Source organism: Heterodontus francisci, chromosome 25 (genome assembly GCF_036365525.1).
Source record: "Heterodontus francisci isolate sHetFra1 chromosome 25, sHetFra1.hap1, whole genome shotgun sequence".
NCBI classification, from domain to species: Eukaryota; Metazoa; Chordata; class Chondrichthyes; order Heterodontiformes; family Heterodontidae; genus Heterodontus; species Heterodontus francisci.
This window is the reverse complement of record NC_090395.1, coordinates 15,632,932-15,658,301: the sequence shown is the minus strand read 5'-3', so window position 1 is coordinate 15,658,301 and position 25,370 is coordinate 15,632,932. Positions and strand designations below refer to the sequence as shown.

The following is a 25,370-nucleotide window of genomic DNA, read 5'->3' as shown; positions in this document are numbered from 1 at the left end:
GGGTATGATTATCCTCTGATATTCCCGGAGTCTGAACCGTATGACCAGTGGAAGAAGGATATTGTAGGTTGTTTTGGGGTGGTTAGAATTAGCTTTACGTTATCCTTTAATCCGATACTAACACGTTAATTAATAGATATTTTATATTTCGCACTAATGTATTAAAAGTGATCAATCACAATTAATCCTAAAATCTTGATTGAGTTATATGAGTTTTATATGTATTAAATTGCATCTGTCTTAATTATGTGGCTTTAATAATGAAAATGTTGAAAGAATGTTTAAACATGTTTAAAGAATCATTTTCTATGACTCACCACTGTAGTACTAATGTCAGCGAAAAGGCATTGTAGACTTCATTCAACAGCTTAAAGTGAACAAAGGATCAGTTTTTGTACAAATTCTATATTGTCAGCATAAAAAAAAAACTGAATAGAGCTCTTCATCGTTTTTTTTCCATAATTACTGGCGGGTATCCTATCACCTAAGTCCCAATTACAGTCAGCCAGCAAGTGACATCACAGGTTCAGAACCAAACATCAGGACAAGCACAAGGCGGCCTCATGGCCAAGGGTTAAAAGCCAGGTCCACAATGTCTCATTGCACAGATTCGAAAGAAAAACTCCAGCACGTGGCAGAGCACAGAAGAATTGAGAGAGTCTTCATGTTGTCCGCGACCAAAACTCGATCGGAAAGTGCAACCGTGAGAGCTGTAAAGCCATCACCTCAATTTTGTAAAGTGTAACTTATTGCTTGATAAAGTTTTCCTGAATTACTACACCAAGTATCCTGTTACCACATTGCTCATGGTCTTGTCAGGACAAGAGTTAAAAGTGAGGACTATTCAATAAAAAGAGAAATTTCACCTATAATATGTGGACACAGGTTACATTCCTTCCGAAGAGGAAACAAGGTATGACCTTAGCTTTGTCACTTCCTACAAGAAGTAAAATCAGAAGTAAAATATTTTGTGAGTTTTGTAGTGATGAAGGTTTGGGTCCTCTATTCGAGATCTTGGATGAAATCTACAAGAAAGATGATCTGCTTAAATGTCTATGAGGCCTGGTCAAAATTTGACGGATTTCAAAAAACAGGTGTGATTCCATGGAAGAATCTATCATGGATTTTAACAGATTGTATGAAACACTGACAAAATTCAATTAGTACTAGTGTTTAAATTGCTGGATTGTGCAAAGTTATCTCATATGGACAGGCAACTGGTTCTAACTGGTGTTCAGTTCTCAAAGAGGGAGACCCTGTTGGATCAGATGTTTACTGCCTTAAATAAAATCCTGGGAACACAGTCATTTCCTTCAGCTTTCATGGAATAAATGGGATATTCCACAGTGACATAAAGAATAGAGGACTCACTGATTGTCAGATTTCAAAATGGTCCAGACACTGGATGCAGGCATCGATGGAAGGGTTAAAACAGGCAGAATGGTGACAACAGCATGTATAGCAAATCCAATTATATCAGCAGAAGATGACACTGGATGAGTAATAATGGGTGAATGAATCCCAGGAATGCCCCAAGAAAGCTTACAGGTGTAACTTAAAGTATCATTATGTGACGAATTATGTGACGAGGATCGCGTCCGCGAAATGACTCATGAGGAAGAGGATGATGATAGTGATGAGTCTGTACAGATTATACTGATCACAAGGAGCTTTAATACTGTGATAAATGTGTCAGTCACCGGCTCATTTAACTGCGCAGTATTAGATGGTACATGTACGTTAACAGTATGTAGGGTAGATTGATTACAATGTTATTTTGATTCACTAAGTAGTGATGATTGACACAAGGTAAGGAATATAAAAGAATACTTGTTTAGGTTTGGTGATGCCATCACATTGAGATCACTAAAGAGAGTTGTAATTTAATGTAAATTAGCTCGAGTCAGCCATTTTATCAGTTATGATATAGTCTTTAGTGAGATACCCATGCGGTTGAGTAAACCTTCCATGAAGGGCACAAATAAAACTTGACATGGAGCATAATAGGCACATAGGAAATAGGGACAGGAGTAGGCCATTCAACCCCTCGAGCATTCAACTAGATCATGGCTGATCTTCTACCTCAATGCCATTTTCCCACACTATCCCCATATCCCTGGATATATTTAATATCCAAAAATCTATTGATCTCTGTCTTGAATATACTGAAATGACTGAGATGCCACAATCCTCTGGGGCAGAGAATTCCAAAGATGCACCACCCTCTGGGTGAAGAAATTTCCCCTCATCTCAGTCTTAAATGGCCTACCTCTTATTCTGAGACTGTGTTCCCTGATTCTAGACCCCCCAGCAAGGGAAACCATCCTTCCTGTATCAACCTTGTCAAGTCCTCTCAGAATTGTGTATGCTTCAATGAGATCACCTCTCATTCTTCTAAACTCTAGAGAATATGGGCCCAGTCTCCTGAATCTCTCCTCATAAGACAATCCCGCCATCCCAGGAATTAGTCTGGTGAACCTTCATTGCACTCCCTCTATGACAAGTATTTCCTTCCTTCGGTAAGGAGACCAAAACTGTACACAATACTCCAGGTGCGGTCTCACCAAGGCTCTATACAATTGCAGCAAGACTTCTTTACTCCTGTACTCAAATCCTTTTGCAATAAAGGCCAACACACCACTTGACTGATTGCTTGCTGCACCTGCATGTTAGCTTTCAGTGACATTATGAACAAGGACATCCAGGTCCCTTTGGTCATCAACACTTCCCAATCTCTCACCATTTAAGAAATTCTCTACATTTCTGTTTTTCCTACCAAAGTGGATCACTTCACATTTTTTCACATTATATTCCATCTGCCATGTTCTTGCCGACTCACTTAGCCTGTCTAAATCCCCTTGAAGCCTCCTTGCATCCTCCTCACAACTCACATTCCCACCTAGTTTTGTCATCTGCAAACTTGGAAATATTACATTTGGTCCGCACATCTAAATCATTGATAAAGATTGTGAATAGCTGAGGCCCAAGCACCGATCTACGCAGTACGCCACTAGTCACAGCATGCCAACCTGACAGTAACCCATTTATTCCTACACTCTGTTTTCGTCCATTAACCAATTCTCAATCCATGCCAGTATATTACCCCCAATCCCATGTGTTCAAATTTTGCACACTAACCTCCTATGTTGGACCTTATCGAAAGCCTTCTGAAAATCCAAATACACCACATCAACTGGTTCCCCCTTATCTATTCTGCTAGTTACAACCTCAAAAAACTCCAACAGGTTTGTCAAACATGATTTCCCTTTCATAAATCCATGTTGACTCTGCCCAATCCTACCAGTTATCACATCCTTTAAAATAGATTCCAGCATTTTCCTTACTACTGATGTCAGGCTAACAGGTCTGTATTTCCCGTTTTGTCTCTCCCTCCTTTCTGAAATAGCATGGTTACATTTGCTACCTTCCAATCTGCAGGAACCATTCCAGAATCTATAGAATTTTGGAAGATAATCACCAATGCATCCACTATCTCTACAGCCACCTCTTTCAACACTCTGGGATGTAGATCATCAGGGGATTTATCAACTTTCAGTCCCATTAATTCTCCAGTACTACTTTTTTTATAAATACTAATTTCTTCCAGTTCCTCATTCCTGCTAGTCCCTTGGTTCTCTATCATTCCTGGGTGGTCTTTTTGTATCTTCCACCGTGAAGACTGAAAGTATTTGTTTAGTTTCTCTGCCATTTCCTTATTCCCCATTATAAATTCTCCTGTGTCTGCTTGTTGTGGGTCTTTGCTAATCTTTTCCTTCTTACATACCTATAGTTAGCTTTTACAGTCCATTTTTATGTTTCTCGCTAGTTTCGTTTTATATTCTATTTTCTCTTTCTTTATCAGTTTCTTGGTCCTCCTTTGCTGAATTCAAAAATGCTCCCAATCCTCAGGCTTGCTACTTTTCTTGGCAACTTTATAAGCCCCTTCGTTTGATCTAATACAATCTTTAACTTCTCTTGTTAGCCATGGTTGGATCAGCTTTCCTGCTGGGATTTTGTGCCTCAAAGGAAAGTAAATTTGTTGTCAACCATCTATTAATTCTTTAAATGCTAGCCATTACCTGTCTATCCTTGTACATTTTAATGTAGTTTCACAATCTACCACAGCCAATTTGCCCCTCATACCTTTGTTGTTTCCTTTGTTCAGATTTAAGACCCTAGTTTCGGATTGAACTACATCACTTTCAAACTTAATGTAGAATGTTATCATATTATGGTCACTCTTCCCTACAGGATCCTTTACAACGAGATTATTAACTAGTCCTTTCTCATTGCACAATACTAGATCTAAAATACCCCATTCTCTAGTTGATTCCTCAACATACTGTTCTAGAAAATCATCTCATATACATTCCATAAGGCAATTATTTTTGGAAAGTCAGTGGTTCTACAGTTTACCCAGTCAGGACAACATTGTAAACCCTTAACATAACCTGATGTTTCTCATGTGATTGTTCAATAAGTATTAATGGCATCAAGTGACAAAAAATCAAAGAGAAAATTATCTTAAAGTTACATAGATAATTTACTCACCCTACTTGTAAAAGGTTAAAAATCCTGCTAAAAGATGCAGGTTGACGAAGAGTATATGAGGCTAGTTAGTGGCAAGTAACATTCTTGCCACACAAGTGCCAGGCAATGACCATTTCCTGCAATATAGAATTGAACCATTTCCCCTTGATATTCAACGGCAATGTCATTGCTGAATTCCCTATCATCAACATCCAGGGGGTTACCATTGACTAAACACTTAACCAGACCAGCCATGTAAATACTGTCACTGCAAGAGCAGGTCAGAGGCTGGTAACTCTGCAGCATTTAACTCACCTCCTGACTCCGAAAGCATATTCACCATCTATAAGGCACATGTCAGGAGTGTGATGGATACACTCCACTTGCCTGGATGAGTGCAGCTCCAACAACACTCAAGAAGCTCAACGCCATCCAGGACAAAACAGCTCCCTTTATCGGCACCCCATCCACCACCTTAAATATTCATTTCCTCCACCACTGGCGTACAGTGGCAGTAGTGACTTGCCAAGGCTCCTTCGACAGCCTCTTAAAAACCCACGATCTCTATCACCTAGAACAGGGTTGTCCAACATACAGCCCGCAGGTCAGGATCCGGCCTACCAAAGGTTCCCATCCGGCCCACGGATGTAAACTGTACCCAGCCATTCCTCATCCTCACCAGGGATCCATGACTGGAGATGAAAAATTTCCCATCGTCAGACCGGCTTTTAAACTATTGCACTGTCAGTTTCACAGCTGACAGCTGCTGATGTTGGGAACAGCCGTTTCCCAACAGACTCGGGGTTTTCCAGTGGGTTCTGACTTTTTGTTAAAAATGCCTGTCGGAAAACCTGGAGTCTGTTAGGAAACGGCTGTTCCTGGTGTCAGCAGCTGTGAAACCGACAGCGATCTTTTTTAAAAGCACTGACCAACCATCTGCTGAGAATTCTGCTCTCTGCAACTGTGTGAGAAAGGGAGAGAGGGGGAGAGAGGTGGGGAGAGACAGAGAGATGGTGAACAGAGAGAAGGGGGGACAGAGAAAAAGAGGGGGGAACTGACAGACAGAGAGGGAGAGAGAGAGAGAGAGAGAGAGAGAGAAAAAAAGAGGGACACAGAGAAAGAGAGAGGAGGGGGGAGAGCAAGAGAGGGGAACATTGAGCGGGGAGCAGAGAACACTAAGCAGGGAACCATGAAGACTAAGCGGGGAACACTGGAGACACAGGAGGTGGACAGGGATAGGGGGAGAGACACAGAAAGGGGGGACATAGGGACAGAGAGAGGGGGGAAAGGGAGACAGAGAGACAGACAGAGAGGGGGACAGACAGAGACAGAGGAGGGAGAGAAGGGGGGAGAGAGTTATAGAATCATTTATTTATGGCACAGAAGGAGACCATTCCGCCCATCAAGACAATGCTGGCTCTCCATAGAGCTATGCAGTCAGTCCCACTCCCTGGCTCGATCCCTGTAGCCCTGCAGGTCTTTTTCTCTCAGATGGCCATCCAACTTCCTCTTGAAGTCACTGATCGTCTTCACTTCCACCACCCTTGTGGGCAGCGAGTTCCAGGTCATTACCACCTGCTGCGTAAAAAAAGTGCTTCCTCCTATTCTCCCTATATCTTTTACATAGAACTTTCAATCTGTGTCCCCAAGTCCTAGAAGGGAGGGGGGAGAAGAGAGAACAAGACACACACACAGCGCGGGGAGAGGGGGAAGAGAGATCAAGGTCTTTCCTGAAAGGTGAACATCTATCCAGAATGCTCTGCATCACTACATCAAGTGTGCAGGCAGAGATTGACTACTTATACAAGCAAAAACAATTCCAGGTATGTCACTAAATCCGTTTTCAATATCGTGATGAGAAAGTAAGTCAATAAATGAGTCTTCTCATTTAAAGCATCTTCAGAAAAATGCACATTTGTTGTTTTTATTAGGAAGATAAATTTTTAATGCCTTTATCTTTCAAAATTTGCTCACCAGCCCCCGGACCGGGCAAAAATCAGAATGCAGCCCTCCACCCGAAAAGGTTGGACAACCCTGAGCTAGAAGAACAAGGACAGCAGATGCATGGGAACACCACCACCTGCAAGTTTCCCTCCAAGCCACACACCATCCTGACTTGGAACAAGATTGCTGGTCCTTTACTGTCACTGGGTTAAAATCATAGAACTCCTAATTGATATTTGGGTAATTAAAGTCTCCCAATATCACCACTCTATCGTTCTTGCTGCTTCACAAACCACTGACCACCTCCAGGCGCTTACCCATTGTCTCTTGAGACAAGGAGGCCAAAGAAGAAGATAGTTCTTGCACATCTCTGTGATTTTCCTGCAGATTTGCTCCTCTATCTCTCACTCTCACTATTTGGAGGCCTATGGAATACCTACAGTAGAGTGATCATATCTTTCTTGCTTCTCAACTCTAACCTGGCCCAGTCAAGGCCTTCCAACACTACAATGTCCTCCCGAATCAGTACTGCCACCCCAGTTCCCTTTCTTCTTCTCTCTTTTATTTATTTAGAGATACAGCACTGAAACAGGCCCTTCGGCCCACCGAGTCTGTGCTGACCAACAACCACCCATTTATACGAATCCTACATTAATCCCATATTCTCTACCACATCCCCACCATTCTCCTACCACCTACCTAAACGAGGGGCAATTTACAATGGCCAATTTACCTATCAATCTGCAGGTCTTTGACTGTGGGAGGAAACCAGAGCGCCTGGTGGAAACCCACACAGACACAGGGAGAACTTGCAAACTCCACACAGGCAGTACCCAGAACCGAACCCGGGTCACTGGAGCTGTGAGGCTGCGGTGCTAACCACTGTGCCGCCCCAAACACTTTTCGGAACACTTTATATTCTTTTATATTAAATGTCCAGTCCTCACCATTTTTAAGCCAAGTTTCCATTACTGCAACTGGCTATTTGTGCTTGTTGCTCACCAACCTTATTCACCACACTTTGTGCATTCTAAACCTGGCATTGTATTCATAGTCCTTCTTCATCTGCTCCTATCTAATACAGTACTACTTCCTTCTCTAGTACTGTCCAACACTCTCACTTTATGCACCTTATTCCTCTTTTCGACTTCTATATGCTGGTGTCCATCCCCCTGCCAATTTAGTTTAAACCCTCAAGTGGATAAACCACCAAGGCCAGATGGATTGCATCCCAGGTTGTTAAAGGAAGCCAAGGAGGAAATAGCAGATGCACTGAGGATCATATTTAAATCCTCACTAGATACAGGAGAGGTACCAGACGATTGGAGGTCTGCGAACGTTGTACCATTGTTTAAAAGAGGTGCGAGGGATAAGCTAAATAATTATAGGCCAGTCAGTCTGACCTCAGGGTTGGGTAAATTATTAGAATCAATTCTGAGACAGGATAAACTGCCACTTAGAAAATGACACAAAAATTGGCCGTGTAGTTAATTATGAAGAGGATGGCATGGATCAATCAGGGATAGTCAGCATGGATTTGTTAAGGGAAGGTCATGTCTCACTAACTTGGTTGAGTTTTTTGAGGAAGTAACAAGGAGGATTGATCAGAGTAGTGCAGTGGCTATAGTCTACATGGATTTTGGTAAGACATCTGACAAAGTCCCACAAGGCAGACTGGTCACTAAAATGAAAGCCCATGGGATACAGGGGAATGTGGCAGGTTGGATCCAAAATTGGTTCATTGACAGGAAACAAAGGGTAGCAGTCAACGGATGTTTTTGCGAATGGAAAGCTGTTTCCAGTGGCGTTCCACAGGGCTCAGTGTTGGGTCCCTTGTTGTTTGTGGTATATATTAATGCTTTGGACTTAAATGTGGGAGGCATGATTGGGAAATTTGCTGATGACACAAAAATTGGCCGTGTAGTTAATTATGAAGAGGATAGCTGTAGACTAATAGTTTGGTTGAGTGGGCTGAAAAATGGCAAATGGAATTCAATCCAGAGAAGTGTGAGGTAATGCATTTGGGAAGGGGCAAATAAAGTGAATACACAATAAACGGGAGGATATTGAGAGGGGTAGAAGTGAGAGACCTTGGAGTGCATGTCCACAGCTCCCTGAAGGTGGCATGACAAGTAGATAGAGTGGTGAAGAAGGCATATGGAATGCTTTCCTTTATTGGCTGAGGGGGAGGGGGAGGGGGTGGTGGCGTAGTGGTATTGTCACTGGACTATTTATTTTTTTATTTAGAGATACAGCACTGAAACAGGCCCTTCGGCCCACCGAGTCTGTGCCGACCAACAACCACCCATTTATACTAACCCTGCAGTAATCCCATATTCCCTATCACCTCCCTACACTAGGGGCAATTTACAATGGCCAATTTACCTATCAATCTGCAAGTCTTTGGCTGTGGGAGGAAACCGGAGCACCCGGCGAAAACCCATGCGGTCACAGGGAGAACTTGCAAACTCCGCACAGGCAGTATCCAGAATTCAACCCGGGTCGCTGGAGCTGTGAGGCTGCGGTGCTAACCACTGTGCCACTGTGCCGCTAGTAACCCAGAGACCCAGGGTATTGCTCTGGGGCCATGGGTTCAAATCCCACCACATCACAAGGTGGAATTTGAATTCAATTAATAAATTGGGAATTAAATAGCTAGTCTAATGATGGCCATGAAACCATTGTCGATTGTTGTAAAAACCCATCTGGTCCTTTACGGAAGGAAATCTGCTGTCCTCACCTGGTCTGGCCTACAAGTGACTCCAGACCCACAGCAATGTGGTTAACTCATGCATGTCCTCTGAAATGGCCTAGCAAGCTACTCAGTTGTATCTAACCGCTACAAAGTCAATAAAAAGGAATGAAAATGATGGCATCAACCTCGGCAAACCCAGCCCTGTCGACCCTGCAAAGTCCTCCTTACTAACATCTGGGGGCTTGTGACAAAATTGGGAGAACTGTCCCACAGACTAGTCAAGCAACAGCCTGACATAGTCATACTCACGGAATCATACCTGACAGACAATGGCCCAGACACTAACATCACCATCCCCGGGTATGTCCTGTCCCACCAGCAGGAGAGACCCACCAGAGGTGGTGGCACAGTGGTATACAGTAGGGAGGGAGTTGCCCTGGGAGTCCTCAACATCGACTCTGGACCCCATGAAGTCTCATGGCATCAGATCAAACATGGACAAAGAAACCTCCTACTGATTACCACCTACTGCCCTCCCTCAGCTGATGAGTCAGTACTCCTCCATGTTGAACAGCACTTGGAGGAAGCACTGCGGGTGGCAAGGGCACAAAATGTACTCTGGGTGGGGGACTTCAATGTCCATCACCAAGAGTGGCTCGGTAGCACCACAACTGACCGAGCTGGCCGAGTACTAAAGGACATATCTACTAGACTGGGTCTGCGGCAGGTGGTGAGGGGACCAACAAGAGGGGAAAACATACTTGACCTCGTCCTCACCAATCTGCCTGCCACAGATGCATCTGTCCATGACTGTACTGGTAGGAGTGACCACCGCACAGTACTTGTGGAGACGAAGACCCGCCTTCACATTGAGGATACCCTCCATCGTGTTGTGTGGCACTACCACTGTGCTAAATGGGATAGATTTCGAACAGATCTAGCAATGCAAAACTGGGCATCCATGAGGCGCTGTGGGCCATCAGCAGCAGCAGAATTGTACTCAACCACAATCTGTAATCTCATGGCCCGGCATATCCCCCACTCTACCATTACCATCAAGCCAGGAGACCAACCCTGGTTCATTGAAGAGTGCAGGAGGGCATGCCAGGAGCAGCACCAGGCATACCTCAAAATGAGGTGTCAACCTGGTGAAGCTACAACCCAGGACTATCTGCGTGCCAAACTGCGGAAGCAGCATGCAATAGACAGAGCTAAGCAATCCCATAACCAACGGCTTAGATCTAAGCTCTGCAGTTCTGCCACATCCAGCCGTGAATGGTGGTGAACAATTAAACAACTAACTGGAGGAGGTGGCTCCACAAATATTCCCATCCTCAATGATAGGGGAACCCAGCACATCAGTGCGAAAGATAAGGCTGAAGCATTTGCAACAATCTTCAGCCAGAAGTGCTGAGTTGATGATCCATCTCAGCCTCCTCCTGAAGTCCCCAGCATCACAGATGCCAGACTTCAGCCAATTCGATTCACTCTGCGTGATATCAAGAAATGACTGAAGGCACTGGATACTGCAAAGGCTATGGGCCCTGACAATATTCCGGCAATAGTACTGAAGACCTGTGCTCCAGAACTTGCCGCGCCCCTAGCCAAGCTGTTCCAGTACAGCTACAACACTGGCATCTACCCTGCAATGTGGAAAATTGCCCAGGTATGTCCTGTACACAAAAAGCAGGACAAGTCCAATCCGGCTAATTACTGCCCCATCAGCCTACTTTCAATCATCAGTAATGTGATGGAAGGTGTCATCAACAGTGCTATCAAGCGAAACTTGCTTAGCAATACCCTGCTCAGTGACGCTCAGTTTGGGTTCCACCAGGGCCTCTCTGCTCTCCTGAACTCATTACAGCCTTGGTTCAAACATGGACAAAAGAGCTGAACTCAAGAGGTGAGGTGAGAGTGACTGCCCTTGACACCAAGGCAGCATTTGACCGAGTATGGCATCAAGGAGCCCTAGCAAAACTGAGGTCAATGTGATTCGGGGGAAAACCCTCCGTTGGCTGGAGTCATACCAAGCGCAAAGGAAGATGGTTGTGGTTGTTGGAGGTCAATCATCTGAGCTTCAGGACATCACTGCAGGAGTTCCTCAGGGTAGTGTCCTAGGTCCAACCATCTTCATCAATGACCTTCCTTCAATCACAAGGTCAGAAGTGGGCAAGTTCCCCTCCAAGTCACACACCATTCTGACTTGGAACTATATTGCCGTTCCTTCACTCTCGCCAGGTCTAAATCCTGGAACTCCCTTCCTAACAGCACTGTAGGTATACCTACCCCAAATGGACTACAGTGGTTCAAGAAGGCAGCTCACCACCACCTTCTCAAGGGCAATTAGGGATGGGCAATAAATGTTGGCCTGGCCAGCGACACCCACATCCCAAGAATGAATTTTTTAAAAAGTATAGAATTCAAAAGCAGGGATGTAATGCTGGAACTGTATAAAACGCTGGTTAGGCCACAGCAGGAGTATTGAGTGTAGTTCTGGTCACCACATTACAGGAAGGACATAATTGCTCTGGAGAGAGTACAGAGGACATTTACATGTATGTTGCTAGGGTTTGAAAGTTGCAGCTATGAGGAAAGATTGGATAGGCTACGGTTGTTTTCCTTAGAACAGAGGAGGCTGAGGGGTGACTTAATTGAGGTGTGCAAAATTATGAGGGGCCTAGATAGAGTAGACAGGAAGGACCTGTTTCCCCTAGCGGAGAGGTCAATTACCAGGGGGCACAGATTTAAAGTGATTGGTAGAAGGATTAGAGGGGACATGAGGAAAAACTTTTTCATCCAGGGGGTGGTGGGTGTCTGGAATTCACTGCCAGGAATGGTGGTGGAGGCAGAAACCCTCACTTCTTCTAAAAGGTACCTGGACATGTACCTGAAATGCTGTAACCGGTAAGGCTATAGACCAGGTGCTGGAAGGTGGGATTAGATTGGGCGGCAAGTTTTTTCAGCCAGCACGGACACGATGGGCTGAATGGCCTCCTTCTGTGCTGTCATTTTTCTATGGTTAGTTGCATTACAGAGAGTACATAAAAGATTCATGAGAATGGTTCTAAGAATGTGGGACTTCAGCTATGAAGATAGATTGGAGAAGTTGGGACTGTTTTCCTTGAAGAGAAGGCTGAGAGGAGATTTGATCGAGGTATCCTGGACACAGTAGATAGGGAGAAACTGATCCCACTCGTGAACGGATCGAGAACGAGAGGGCACAGATTTAAAGTGATTGGCAAAAGAAGCAAAAGCGACATGAGGAAGAATCTTTTCACGCAGTGAGTGGTTAGGATCTGGAATGCACAGCCTGAGAATGTGGTGGAGGCAGATTCAATTGTGGCTTTCAAAAGGGAATTACAATGCTATCTGAAAAAGAAGAATGTGCAGGGTAATGAGGAGAAGGCAGGGGAATGGCATTAGGTGAATTGCTCATTCAGAAAGCCGGTGCAGACATGAGGGGCTGAATGGTCTCCTTCTGTGCTGCAATGATTTGGTGATTCTGAGTTGCTAGAGGTTTTGAAGAGTGACTGGGCGACACAGATGTTAATGGACTCTCCACAGCTGGAAAAGAAAGCTTTAAAAATATTTTTAGCTCTGATGGCCACATATTCATGCAGTGCAATTTAATCAACATAAAAGCTGCATTTCTGCAGGGTGATAGTTTTCAGAGAGAAGTGCTTCTGAAATTGCCCAAAGAGGCAAGAAAATGCTGAAGTAAAACTATGAATACTAAACAACTGCATTATTAGCCTGAATGATGCTTTCAGGGTATGCTATTTCTCAGTGATATCTGTTTTGCTGAAAATAGGTTGTGTTCAACTAAAAGCAAATCCCTCAATGTTTTATTTGTATCATAAAGGAAAACTTTCAGGCAACTTCATGATGCATGTTGATGATTTCTCATGGAGTGGTATCACGGAATTTGAGAAATGTGTTACTCAGATTACAGTGGAATTTAAAATTGGGAGTCAGGCTTGCGGAGCTTTTAAGGAACAGCACCAGGCATACCTAAAAATGATTTGCCAACCTGTTGAAGCCACAACATAGAACTACATGCATGTTAAACAGCAGGAGCATGCTATAGACAGAGCTAAGCAATCCCACAACCAACGGATCAGATCAAAGCTCTGCAGTCCAGTCGTGAATAGTGGTGGATAATTAAATAACTAACTGGAGAGGCGGCTCCAAAAACATTCCCATCCTAATGAAGGGGGAGCACAGAACGCCAGTACAAAAGACAACACTGAAACATTTGCAACTATCTTCAGCCAGAGTGCCAAATAGATGATCCATCTCGGCCTCCTCCTGAGGTCCACACCAGCATAGATGCCAGTCTTCAGAAAATACGATTCACTCCATGTGATAACAAGAAATGGCTGAAGACACTGAATACAGCAAAAGCTTTGGGCCCTGACTTGTACTCCAGAACTAGCTGTGCCCCTAGCCAAGCTGTTCCAGTACAGCTACAACACTGGCATCTCCCCAGCAATGTGGAAAATTGCCCAGGTATGCCCTGTACATAAAAAGCAGGACAAATCCAATCCAGCCATTTACCGCCCCATCAGTCTAAACACGATCATTAGCTAAGTAATGGAAGGTGTCCTTAACAGTGCTATCAAGCGGAACTTACTCAGCAACAACCTACTCACCTATGCGCAGTTTGGCTTCTGCCAGAGCACTCAGCTCCTGACCTCATTACAGCCTTGGTCCAAACATGCATAAAAGAGTTGAATTTCAGAGGTGAGGTGAAAGGGATTGCCCTTGACATCAAGGCAGCATTTGACCGAGTGTGGCATCAAGGAACCTTAGCAAAATTGAAGTCAATGGGAATCAGAGGGAAAACTCTCCACTGGTTGGAGTCATGCCAAGCACAAAGGAAGATGGTTCTGGCTCTTGGAGGTCAATCATCTCAGCAACAGGACAACACTGCAGGAGTTCCTCAGGGTAGTGACTGAGGCCCAGCCATCTTCAGCTGCTTCATCAAAGACTGTCCCCCCATCGTAAGGTAAGAAGCGGGTATGTTCGCTGATGATTGCACAATGTTCAGCACCATTCGCAATTCCTCAGATACTGAAGCAGTCTGTGCTCAAATGCAGCAAGACCTGGACAATATTCAGGCTTGGACTGATAAGTGGCAAGTAACATTCATGCCCCATAAGCAGCAGGTGTCATGCAGGCCCCCACCTGCCAAGAATGATCACATTAATTTCGCCACATGGACATTAAATTTCAAATTGGTGCTGGGAAGAAGAGAAGGCCTGGGGTTGCCAGGCCCCTGGCTAGAAAGACATTTTTGCATATTAACAGACAGTGTTTGGGAACAAAGGAGCTGTCCCCTGCTCCAATACAATCCAGAAACAGACGTGGTCGGACCGGTTGGACACATGACTAACCTGCTTGCAGTCTAGGTTTTTTTCTGAGTTGTGCAGCTTTGAACTGAGAGCCTGCAGAGAAAGCTGTTTGCTTCTGGACTGAAGAAGACCTCCTGCCTGTCAGCTCCAATCTCTTTCTCACGGAACTCCAGAAACCCACTAAAGACATATGAACCCCAAGACAGAAAAGTCTCCTACAGTGAACAAGGTTTAAGAAGAATACTGGGCCCCAACGAAAAGCAAGATCTACCTACATTCAAGGACTACAGTGAGCTCGAAGAACTGTAACAAAACTCTTCAGATACTGCCTCAAACTTTTCCACTTTATTTTTTCTTCTGCTCTTTTCTGCCCCTATCTGCATGTGTGTATCGCATATGCATGCTAGCGTGGCGCGTTGTGTATCCGTAGGCGTTAACCGAATTAGAGTTTAAGTTTAAGTTCAATAAAATTTCAACTTTTTTTCTTTAAACCTATGAAAGCTTGTTTGTGCTGGTTTCTTTGCCTTATAATTGGAAAGCGGTGAACAAGGGTTCACACCATGGAGGAGCTAAAAATACAGTGTGTTAAAAATTAAATCCTGTTACAGTAAGACCAGGTGAAGGCTGACAGGGACCCCTAGACCACTTTCTCACCTGGTCATAACACAGGCAATGACCATCTGCAACAAGAGAGAATCTAACCATCTCCCCTTGACTTTCAAGGGCATTACCATCGCTGAATCCCCCATCATCAACATCCTGGGGGTTACCATTGACCAGAAACGCATGATAGAACACCCTCCATTTGCTTGGATGAGTACAGCTCTAACAACACTCAAGAGGCTCGACACCATTCAAGATAAAGCAGCCCATCTGATCTGCACCCCTTAAACATTTACTTCCTCTACCGCCGACGCACAGTGGCAACAGTGTGTACCATCTACAAGATGCATTACACCAACTCGCTCAAGCCTCCTTCAATAGCATCTTCCAAACCCGCAACCTCTACCACCTAGAAGAACAAGGTCAGCAGGCCACCTGGCAACACCACTGCCTGCAAGTTCCCCTTCAAGTCTGGAACTCCCTCCCTAACAGCTGCAGCAGTTCAAGGCGGCGGCTCACCACCACCTTCTCAAGGACAATTAGGGATGGGCAATAAATGCTGGATTTGTTGGCAATGCCCACATCCCAAGAAAGAATTAAAAATATATTGTTTAAATATTAAGCAGAGTAGATCAGAAATAACTTTAAATGAACAATCCTATTTGGAGAGTGTTTCTCCCATCCCAATTAATCATACTAGGTGGTCACAGAAAGATTATATCTGAAGAAGAGACAGAGCAATTGCGAAGAGTGATTGGTCAGTTGAACTGGTTGTGCACTCAAACTAGACAAGATGCTATTTTTAATGTGTTGGAGTTAAGTACTATGATGAAACACCCTACGGTGGAAAATGTTTTAAGGGCAAATAAAACATTAAGAAAGTTAAATCTGGATAAATGCATAAAGTTTCCATCCTTAGGTGACCCAATGAACATGAAAATAGTAATTTTTAATGATGCTTCACATGCTGATATTCATAATAGATGTTCGAGTGCAGCTGATTTCATAATACTTCTGATGGGTGAAAATGAGAAATGTTGTACTTCAGCTTGGGAAGCTAAGAAAATAAAAATGGTTGTTAAAAGTACTTTGGCTGCTGAAACACTGGCCCTTGTGGAGGCATTGGATATGGAATTCTATTTGTCAAATATTTGAAGTGAGATCCAATACAAGCAACGTACTGAAGATAGTATACCCATCAAATGTCATGTAGATAATCATTCCTTGTGGGATAACGAACACGCTACGAAAGGTTTGGGTGCAAAAATGTCATAGATTGACCATGCTGACTTGAAACAAAAGCTGGAGAGAAAGGAAATCTCCAAAATTAAATGGGTGGATGCAAGTCATCAACTGTCTGATTGTTTTACAAAAAGAAGTGCATGTATGAAGAAATTGTTAGGGGTCCTAGAGAAAGGGTGTCTCACAATGTAATACTTCATACAGAATATGGAGGTTTTTGATTTAATTTGTTTTGAAATGTTAGTTGTACGTATAAACTCTAATTATTTTACTTAAAGAGAGAGAAGGGAACCTGTTCATTGTATGTTATATTAATTGTATTTAATTGTATGCAGGTGGTATGCATTAACTGGGGATTCACTTGTGTTTCTATAAATAGGAACAGACTGAAACTATGATTGTAGGTTTATAATGCGTATCTCCATAAATAAATGCTTATAAAAGTGTTTAAAGATTGGCTCCAGTTCTATCCTTCACCACCTGATTTTCTGGAATATAACATATAATTTCTGAACAGACCCTCTGCACAGATACAGCATGAGTTAGATACAAATTAAGGCACTGTATACGATACCAATCAATACTCACAGGGAAGATACAGCACATCTGGATGCAGGGTAAAGCTCCCTTTACAATGTCAAATCAGATACTTCCAGGGGCTGCTGCAAAATGGTTTTGATACATAGTAACATTCTCTCGACACTCTCCTTATCAATCTCTCAAAGGGCAACTGCAAAATGGGATAGCTACAGAGTAAAGCTCCCTCTAGACTGTCCCAATTAATCACCGCATAGGTTAGGCATAGACCAAACCTTCTTCTACACTGTTCTATCTGACACTCACAGGGCAGGTACAGCACACACTAGATATAACATAATGGCAGCAGGAAAAATGGAACACAGCCATCGGCAAGAGAGAAGTAGAAGTCATGTTATTAAGAAAGTGCTTCCATTTTTTAATATTTTCTTTTGAGGACTTGTGTTAAATCTGAAAAGATTCTATGGATGTGGGTTTTTTTTTACCAAGTACACTGAAAGAACACTTGAGACGGTGTTTGAAAACAACTTGTGCTGGAAATCATGTGCTTTAAGCTCAATAAACAATAGAAACCTTGGTGACCTGGGGAAGATGTTTACAGGGAAGCCACATGTCAAGGACATGGAGGTCAGGAGGTTGACTTTCTGTTTGGGGTGTGAACTGTTTTGAAGACAGTTGGTGTTTTGCCCGCCAAGGGAAAAGAAACCACCCAGCTCACCTCTTTCTCTACCCCTTTGAAGAAACCCTGCAAAGATCCAGTGTGGGAGAGCTAAAATCCCTGGTGCTGCATCTTTCCTGTGAAGCTGGAAAAACCTGCCAGATTAATTCTCAATGTCGCCCGAAAAGAACTGCTTTAGAAAAGATCCCTGTGATTCACTTCTGTATACCCAGACACCAGACCAAAAGGGACAACTGACTTCCTTCCATATCTTCTCTTTTTTCTTCAAGAATTAGCAAGTATTTGGTCAAAGTTTTCTTTTTTTCTCTTTTTTGTAACAGACCTCTGCAGAGAGAATTTCTGCAATTTTTTTCAGTGTGTCTGTGGGAATGTGTGTGTGGGGAATTTAGAAAGGAAACTTTCATATTTCAATCTGTGTGTTAATGCTTTGCTTCGTTACTGGATAAATCTCGTTTGACAAACTGATAATTTTGTTGCTTATTTTGTTGGTGGATTTTATTCTGGGATAAAGAGTATATGACTGACTGAATTGGTAACTGGATAATATATGTTGTGGCCTGCGGAGAAATGGGACTAAAAAAGACAGTGCACTCCTCCCACTTCAGTCATAACAATGTGGAAATAAAAGATGACAAAAGATCAATCACACTAACAGGGGTTGTTACAACCATCTAATGGTGGGAGCTTGGGTGGATCCAACAAGTCCATGTGAGCATTTATGTGTCACACGGGCCTCCTCCCACCCTACTGATTTAACCTCATCGACATATCCTTTTCTCGCTTATCTCCTTATTTAATCTCCCCTCAAATGCATCTATACTCTTCACCACAACCACTCCCTGTAGTCACAAGTTCCACATTCTCACCACTTGCTAGGTGAAGAATTTTCTTCTAAATACCCTATTTGATTTCATGGTGACTATTTTATCTTGATGACCACTAGCTGCCGTGTCCTTACTTGCACCAAGTCCTATTTATCCAGCACCCCTGTGCTCACTGAACTACGCTGGCTCCCAGTCAAGCAGCATTTTGATTTTAAAACTCTTATCCTTGTTTCCCAACACCTCCACGGCCTCACCCCTCCCTATCTCTGTAACCTCGCCCCTCCCTATCTCTGTAACCTCGCCCCTCCCTATCTCTGTAACCTCGCCCCTCCCTATCTCTGTAACCTCGCCCCTCCCTATCTCTGTAACCTCGCCCCTCCCTATCTCTGTAACCTCGCCCCTCCCTATCTCTGTAACCTCGTCCCTCCCTATCTCTGTAACCTCGTCCCTCCCTATCTCTGTAACCTCGTCCCTCCCTATCTCTGTAACCTCGTCCCTCCCTATCTCTGTAACCTCGCCCCTCCCTATCTCTGTAACCTCGCCCCTCCCTATCTCTGTAACCTCGCCCCTCCCTATCTCTGTAACCTCGCCCCTCCCTATCTCTGTAACCTCGCCCCTCCCTATCTCTGTAACCTCGCCCCTCCCTATCTCTGTAACCTCGCCCCTCCCTATCTCTGTAACCTCGTCCCTCCCTATCTCTGTAACCTCGTCCCTCCCTATTTCTGTAACCTCGCCCCTCCCTATCTCTGTAACCTCATCCAGCCAACAATGCTCTAAGATATCATAATTTTGGCCTCTTGAGCATCCCCAATTTTAATCGCTCCACCATTCATGACCGTTCCTTCGCCTGCCTAGGGCCCTAAGCACTGGAATTCCCTCCCTAAATCTCTCCTCCTCTCTACCTCTCTTTTCTCCTTTCAGACTTTCTTAAAACCTACCTCTTCAACCAAGAGGCATCTGCCTTAATATCTCCTTTTGTGGCTCAGTGTCAAATTGTGCTTTATAACCCTCTTACCAAGTACCTTCAGACGTTTTATTATCTTGAAGGCACTATATAAATAGTTGTTGTTGTAGTTTTGCTCTTCCCCACCAGTTGAAACACTGTCTCGGTGTCTACTCTGTCAAAACCCTTCATAGTTCGCAAGATCCCTCAGCATTCTCTTTGCCAGATAAAATAGACCCAATCTGTTCATCCTTTCCTGATAGGTTTACCCTTGCAATTCTGGTATCATCTTTGAAAATCTTTTTGCACCCTCTCAAGTGTTTCCGTGTTCTTTCTATAATTTAGCACTCAGAACTGTACACAGTCCTCCAGGTGTGGTCTAAGCAAGGTTCAATACTATTTTAGCATAAATTCTCTACTTTTCAATTCTATCCCTCTAGACATAAGCCCTAGTGCTTGGTTTGCTTTTTTAAAGCCTTATTAAGTTGTGTCACTGCTTTTAGTGATTTGTGTATTTGTACTCCCAGATCCCTTTGCTTCTCTACATCATTTACTTCCTTATCAAGTAATATGCAACCTCCTTATTTTTCTTAGGGTAGGTTGGCTTGGGAGAGCATGCTACTGTTGGACCGCCTTTCTTGCCACTGGACTGGAGGATCCTTACATCCTCTCCCAAGCCAACCTGCCCAGCACTGGGGCACTCATCACCCAAAACCAGCTCGCTGGGTGGGACATGTCGTTCACAGGCCTCACGTCAGACTCCCGAAGCAGCTGTTCCACTCAGAACTTGGTCATGGCGGGAGACTCCCAGGAGGACAGCGGAAACACTTTCGCAATGTCCTGAAAGCATCTCTGAAGAGATCAGACATCCCTATCGACTCGTGGGAGTCCCTGACTCGTGACCATCCTAGATGGAGAAAGCTCATTCAGGAAGGCATCATACTCCTCGAGGGACTTCATCAATAACATGCAGAGGTGAAGTTGAGGTGTTGGAGGGAGTGCACAAACCTCCAAACTACTCATCTAGCTGATGCTTCAAGCACCACCTTCCCCTCATACGGCAGAGTCTGCAGATCGTGTCTTGGACTTATCAGCTATCTCAGAACCCGTCAAACCAGAGTGGAAGCAAGTCAGCCTCAATCCCGAGCGACTACCTAAGAGAGAGGGATTTTTCCTACCAAAATATAACACCTCAGACTTATCAATTTTGAAATTCACTTGCCAATTGTACGTCCATTCTGCAAGTTTAGAAATGTTCCCCTGTAATTTGTTGCAGTCCTCCTTTTGACTATCCCCCTAATTTGTGGCATGTGCAAATTTGGAAATTGTATTCTGGTTCCAAAGTTTAAATGGTTCATATAAATTATGAACAGCAGTGGTTCCCAGCACTGATCTTTGTGGAACCTTACTTTCCACCTTCTGCCACTCTGAACTGATACCCTTTACTCTCTGCATCCTGTCTTGCAGCCAGCTAGTAATCCACGGGGATACATGTCCCATGACTCCACATCCACTGACCTTATCATTAGTGTATTATAGCACCTTATCCTGGCTTCGATACAGAGTAAAGCTCCCTTTACACAGTCCCATCAAATGTTCCCAGAACAAGTACAGCATGGGTTTGATTGAGTGAAGCTCTCTCTACACTGTCCCATGAAACACTTGCAGGGTAGGTACAACGTAGGTTAAACATACAACAAAGCGTCCTCTACACTATCTCATCAAATATTTTCAGGGCTGGTACAGCACGGGTTAAATACACAGTAAAGTTCCCTCTACACTGTCCCAAACACTCCCAAATCAGGCACAACACGAGTGAAATACAGAATAAAGCTCCCACTATGTTGTCCCATCAAACACTTGCAGTGCAAGAACAACAAGAGTTAGATGTAGAGCAAACCTATCTCTACACTGTCCCATCCAACACTCCCAGGGCAGGTACAGCATGGGTTAGATTCAGAGTAAAGCTCCCTCTACGCTGTCTCAATGTAACTAGCTGGAGCAGGGCAGTGATTCCCTTTAATACAAGAGTGTGAGCTCAGTGCCACCTCTGACCCCTGCTAGATTAAACAGAGTTTGGCTCACCTAATATGGACTGAAAACAGGGACAGCTGCACAAGCCGTGTCGAATGGCATCTCCAGTCATACTCGATAACACTCTATTCCTATCTCCCCATCCATCTCTTTTGGCCTGTTTCTCTCTTTCCTGCACTCTATATCTCTCTCTACTCCTCTCACGCTCTGCCTCTCTTAATCATTACATATTCACACATTGTGCCAGTTACGCTGGCTCTCATCCTTCTGTCTCTGTGTCCCAGTCATTTGTCTCACTCAGGCACCATCCATTTCTCTCTCCATCCTCCAACTCTCTGTCTTTTCCTCTTGCTATGCATCTCCCAATTTCCCCTTCTCCAACTTTTGGCTTCCCCTCCCACTCTCCACCACAAACCCCACCCCAACACCCTTCTCTATCATATATCCCTTTCGACTGTCTCCCCCTCCTTTCTCTCTCCTACCCTGCCCTTCTACTTCACTCTACCCTTCCTCTCCACTGCCCTCCCCTTCCTCCTTCTCCCTCCCCTCTACCCCGGTCCCTGCTCTCACTCCCCCCCTCCCATCCCTCCCCTCTGTCTCCCTCTGCTCTACGCTCCTTCCCCTCCCCCTCTGCTCTCCCCCTCCCTCCCTGTCCTATATCTCTCATCTCCCCTTCCCTGTCCCACTCCTCTCCATTCCCTCCCACCCCTCCTCTCTTTTCCCTCCCTCCCTCATCCTCCCCTCCCCCCCTTCTGAAGGATACTTCCACTCCACCACGCTGGTGCAGAGTTTGCGGAGCGGGTTCTGGAGACTCAGACACAGCAGAGAGCGGGGTGGGCGAGGCGGCCCCGCGGACACCGGCTTCTTCCCCTTCTTACTGTCCGCCCGCTTCTTCTGTGTCACTTCACCGTCCGGCTTCGGCTCCATCGCGTGTCCGGCTGGCTCCGCTCCCCGGCCTCTGGGCTCCGGCTCCTGCTCCCCGGGTCCGGCTCTGCCCAGCGCGATGTGCTGACCTCGGCTCACGACCGCCCAGAAATACCAGAGGATAAAATTAGAGCAAAACCAACCCCGACTGGGACTGATCCAGACAACAGAGAGAGACAGCTGCATCAGGACTGGGGAGAGAGTGATAGAGAGGGAGGAAGAGGAAGGGTGGGGGGGGAGAAGGGGTAGGGGGTGAGGAGGGGATGAGGGAGTGGGGGAGGGTGGAGAGGGGTGTGGGAAGGGGGAGAGTGAAAGTGGGGAAAGGAAGAGAGGGAAAGTGGGGGAAGGGGAGATGGGAAGGGGCAGAGGGGGTGGGGGAAGGGGAGTGGAGTGAGGAGGGAAAGGGAAGGGGGCAGAGTGGTGGGGAAGAAGGGGTGGCGGAAGGGGGAGAGGAGGTACAGGGAGAGGAGTGGAGAGTGTATAGGGGAGGGGTTGGGAGAAGGGGACGAAGGGGTGGGGGAAGGGGAGAGGAGTGGAGAGTGTATAGGGGAGGGGTTGGGTGAAGGGGACGAAGGGGTGGGGGAAGGGGAGAGGAGTGGAGAGCATATCGGGGAGGGGTTGGGAGAAGGGGACGAAGGGGTGGGGAAGGGGAGAGATGATAGGCGGAGGGTGGTGGGGAGAAAGGTGGGGATGAGAGAAGCAGAGAGTGGGGTGGAGCCACACATCCATTTTTTGTCTTGGGGGACTGGAAAGTCTATTATTGCCTGAACCTTACCTTCTCAGGCAACACTTGACCTTGACCCACAATACTCCTCAAATAGGTGACCTTATCCTTGGCAAACTCACTCTTTGCTAAGTTTAAAGTCAAAAGCAGGTATCACTATTAATGGGGCTGGCTGTGGCTTCTCAAACATCTGGCACGTGTGACATGTCTTCCAGAAGTCGACCCCATCCCTGTGCAGCTTTGGCCAGTAAAAATGCATCATTACCCCAGCCTGAGTTTTCCAAATACCTAAATGACCCACAACTGGAATATCGTGGGCAATTCTCAAAATTTCAATGCAGTAGCAAGGAACGACAAAAATCTGATGGACTACAGCCCAATCCTCATCAGCGGGTCTCTGCGCAGGTCTCCACTTTCTCATCAATATGTCATTTTTAAAATAACAGCCCTCATATTTTCTCAGCCTCTGTCTCAGAACATGCTGTCTGAGATATTTTTAAATCGAGGTCTGCCTGTTGTGCCTCAGTCAAAGAGGGTCTCCTAAATAATTCAGCCTCACTACTCAAATTCCCAAAAAAGGTTTCAGACAGACAGACATCCGGCTTCTCCTTTATAATGTTATAAGGGTTTCCATTTTTTGTTAAAACTTGAGAATCTATATTTTAAAAAACTGAAAAGGATTCCATGGATACTGGAATCTTGAAGAGGCTGAATTTTGGGTGTTTTTCTTAAAAGGAATATCAACAGAAGGTTGACCAGTAAACAAATCTTACTGGAAAGTATCTGTTTGCAAATAACCCAGCAGGGGGTTTGTGCTTGCGACTCTGAGCAGGATGTTTACAAGGGAATGACAAACCAAGATTTATGGTTTTCATACGACTTGCCTCGGAAAGGTTTTTAGTTTCATTTTTGAACTGTTAAAAAAGCCAGTGTGTGTTTGGCCAAGAACAGAAGATGAGGAGTTGCTGTGTGCTGCCAGGAGAACACAGCTGATATCTCTCTATCTTTGAAGAATTCCTGCATCAAGTTGTACTGTTGTCTCCTGTAATTGAAGAAATCCTGCATGTTTGCAGAAACCTTGCATCTTTGAAGGAACTTTGTTTATTGTTTAGAGATACAGCACTAAAACAGGCCCTTCGGCCCACCGAGTCTGTGCCGACCATCAACCACCCATTTATACTAATCCTACACTAATTCCATATTCCTACCACATCCTCATCTGTCCCCTACATTTCCCTACCACCTACCTATACTAGGGGCAATTTATAATGACCAATTAACCTATCAACCTGCAAGTCTTTTGGCATGTGGGAGGAAACCGGAGCACCCGGAGAAAACCCACGCAGACACAGGGAGAACTTGCAAACTCCACACAGGCAGTACCCAGAATTGAACCCAGGTCGCTGGAGCTGTGAGGCTGCGGTGCTAACCACTGTGCCGCCCATTGAATGTGTGAGAATTGAAACCTTTGTTGCTGCACACCTGATGTAAGACCTATGTGAAGCCTTCTGTGCCAAATCTCTTTGAAAGCCTAGCAAATGGATCATCAACATCACCTGGAAAGAACTGTTCTAGGAAGATTCCTAGTGGCAGCCGCCTATTAGTCTTCGGGACACCTCGCCAAAACAAATGACTTCCTTCCATACTTTCTTTTAAGCCTAAATGAGTTTTTTTATTCCTTCTATTTCTTTGTAACAGCTGTAAACAAAAATTCCTTTTTTCTTTCTGGTTAACCGGATTTGTATGTATGTGTTTGCGCCTGAGGGCTGGGATAACTTAAGGGACTTTAATATTTCAATTCGTGTGTATCTTTACTTCATTATTGGTTAAGACTTGGTTTGTAATAAACCGATAATTTTGTTTTTTATTAAAGAAACCTGGTTGGTGTGCATTATTTTTTGGCGAAAATAGAATATCTGATTGACCAGTTCGTTAAGTGAGAAAATTTAACTATATGTTGTGAACTGTGGAGAAGTGGGATTGAATTGACAGTGCACTCCTCCTGCCTCAGTCATAACATATTAATTGGGGGCTCATCCGGGATTAAATCAATGCCGACAATGTTTAATTGTAAGTGGGGTAATAATAATTGAAAAAGGGAAATAAAAGAACTAGGTTTCTTGTGTAATAGAGGTAAATCTACACCACTGGAATGTCTTTAGCAGTTGCTGAAACTTTTCTGGGGAAGAAGAATGTATCTTTGAGTGACTTGCGGAACTTAACCAAGGTTCAGCTAAAGGATTTGACAGAACTATTGGGGTTAGAATTGAAATCAGGGGCTAAAAAAGCAGAGATAATTGAAGTAATAGTCCAACATCTGAAATTGAAAGAAGACAA

The 25,370-nt window shown here is 44.6% G+C and overlaps 1 protein-coding gene across 6 annotated transcripts in view; it reads right to left on the bottom strand.

The window, feature by feature from the left end:
• The window catches only part of cacna1sa (calcium channel, voltage-dependent, L type, alpha 1S subunit, a), a 722,633-nt gene that overhangs the window by 665,207 nt on the left and 32,056 nt on the right, over positions 1 to 25,370 (bottom strand). For 5 of the 6 annotated variants that reach the window (XR_010977454.1, XM_068056913.1, XM_068056914.1 and 2 more), the window contains exon 1: positions 22,149 to 22,464. The exons of the other annotated variant lie outside the window; for it this stretch is intronic. Coding sequence is in view for 4 of the 5 variants with exons in the window: in XM_068056913.1 (XP_067913014.1) it covers positions 22,149 to 22,312 (164 nt within the window). In the remaining variant the exon portion in view is untranslated. Of the gene's footprint in view, positions 1 to 22,148; positions 22,465 to 25,370 lie in introns of those variants that run through there. 6 annotated transcript variants of the gene reach the window in all.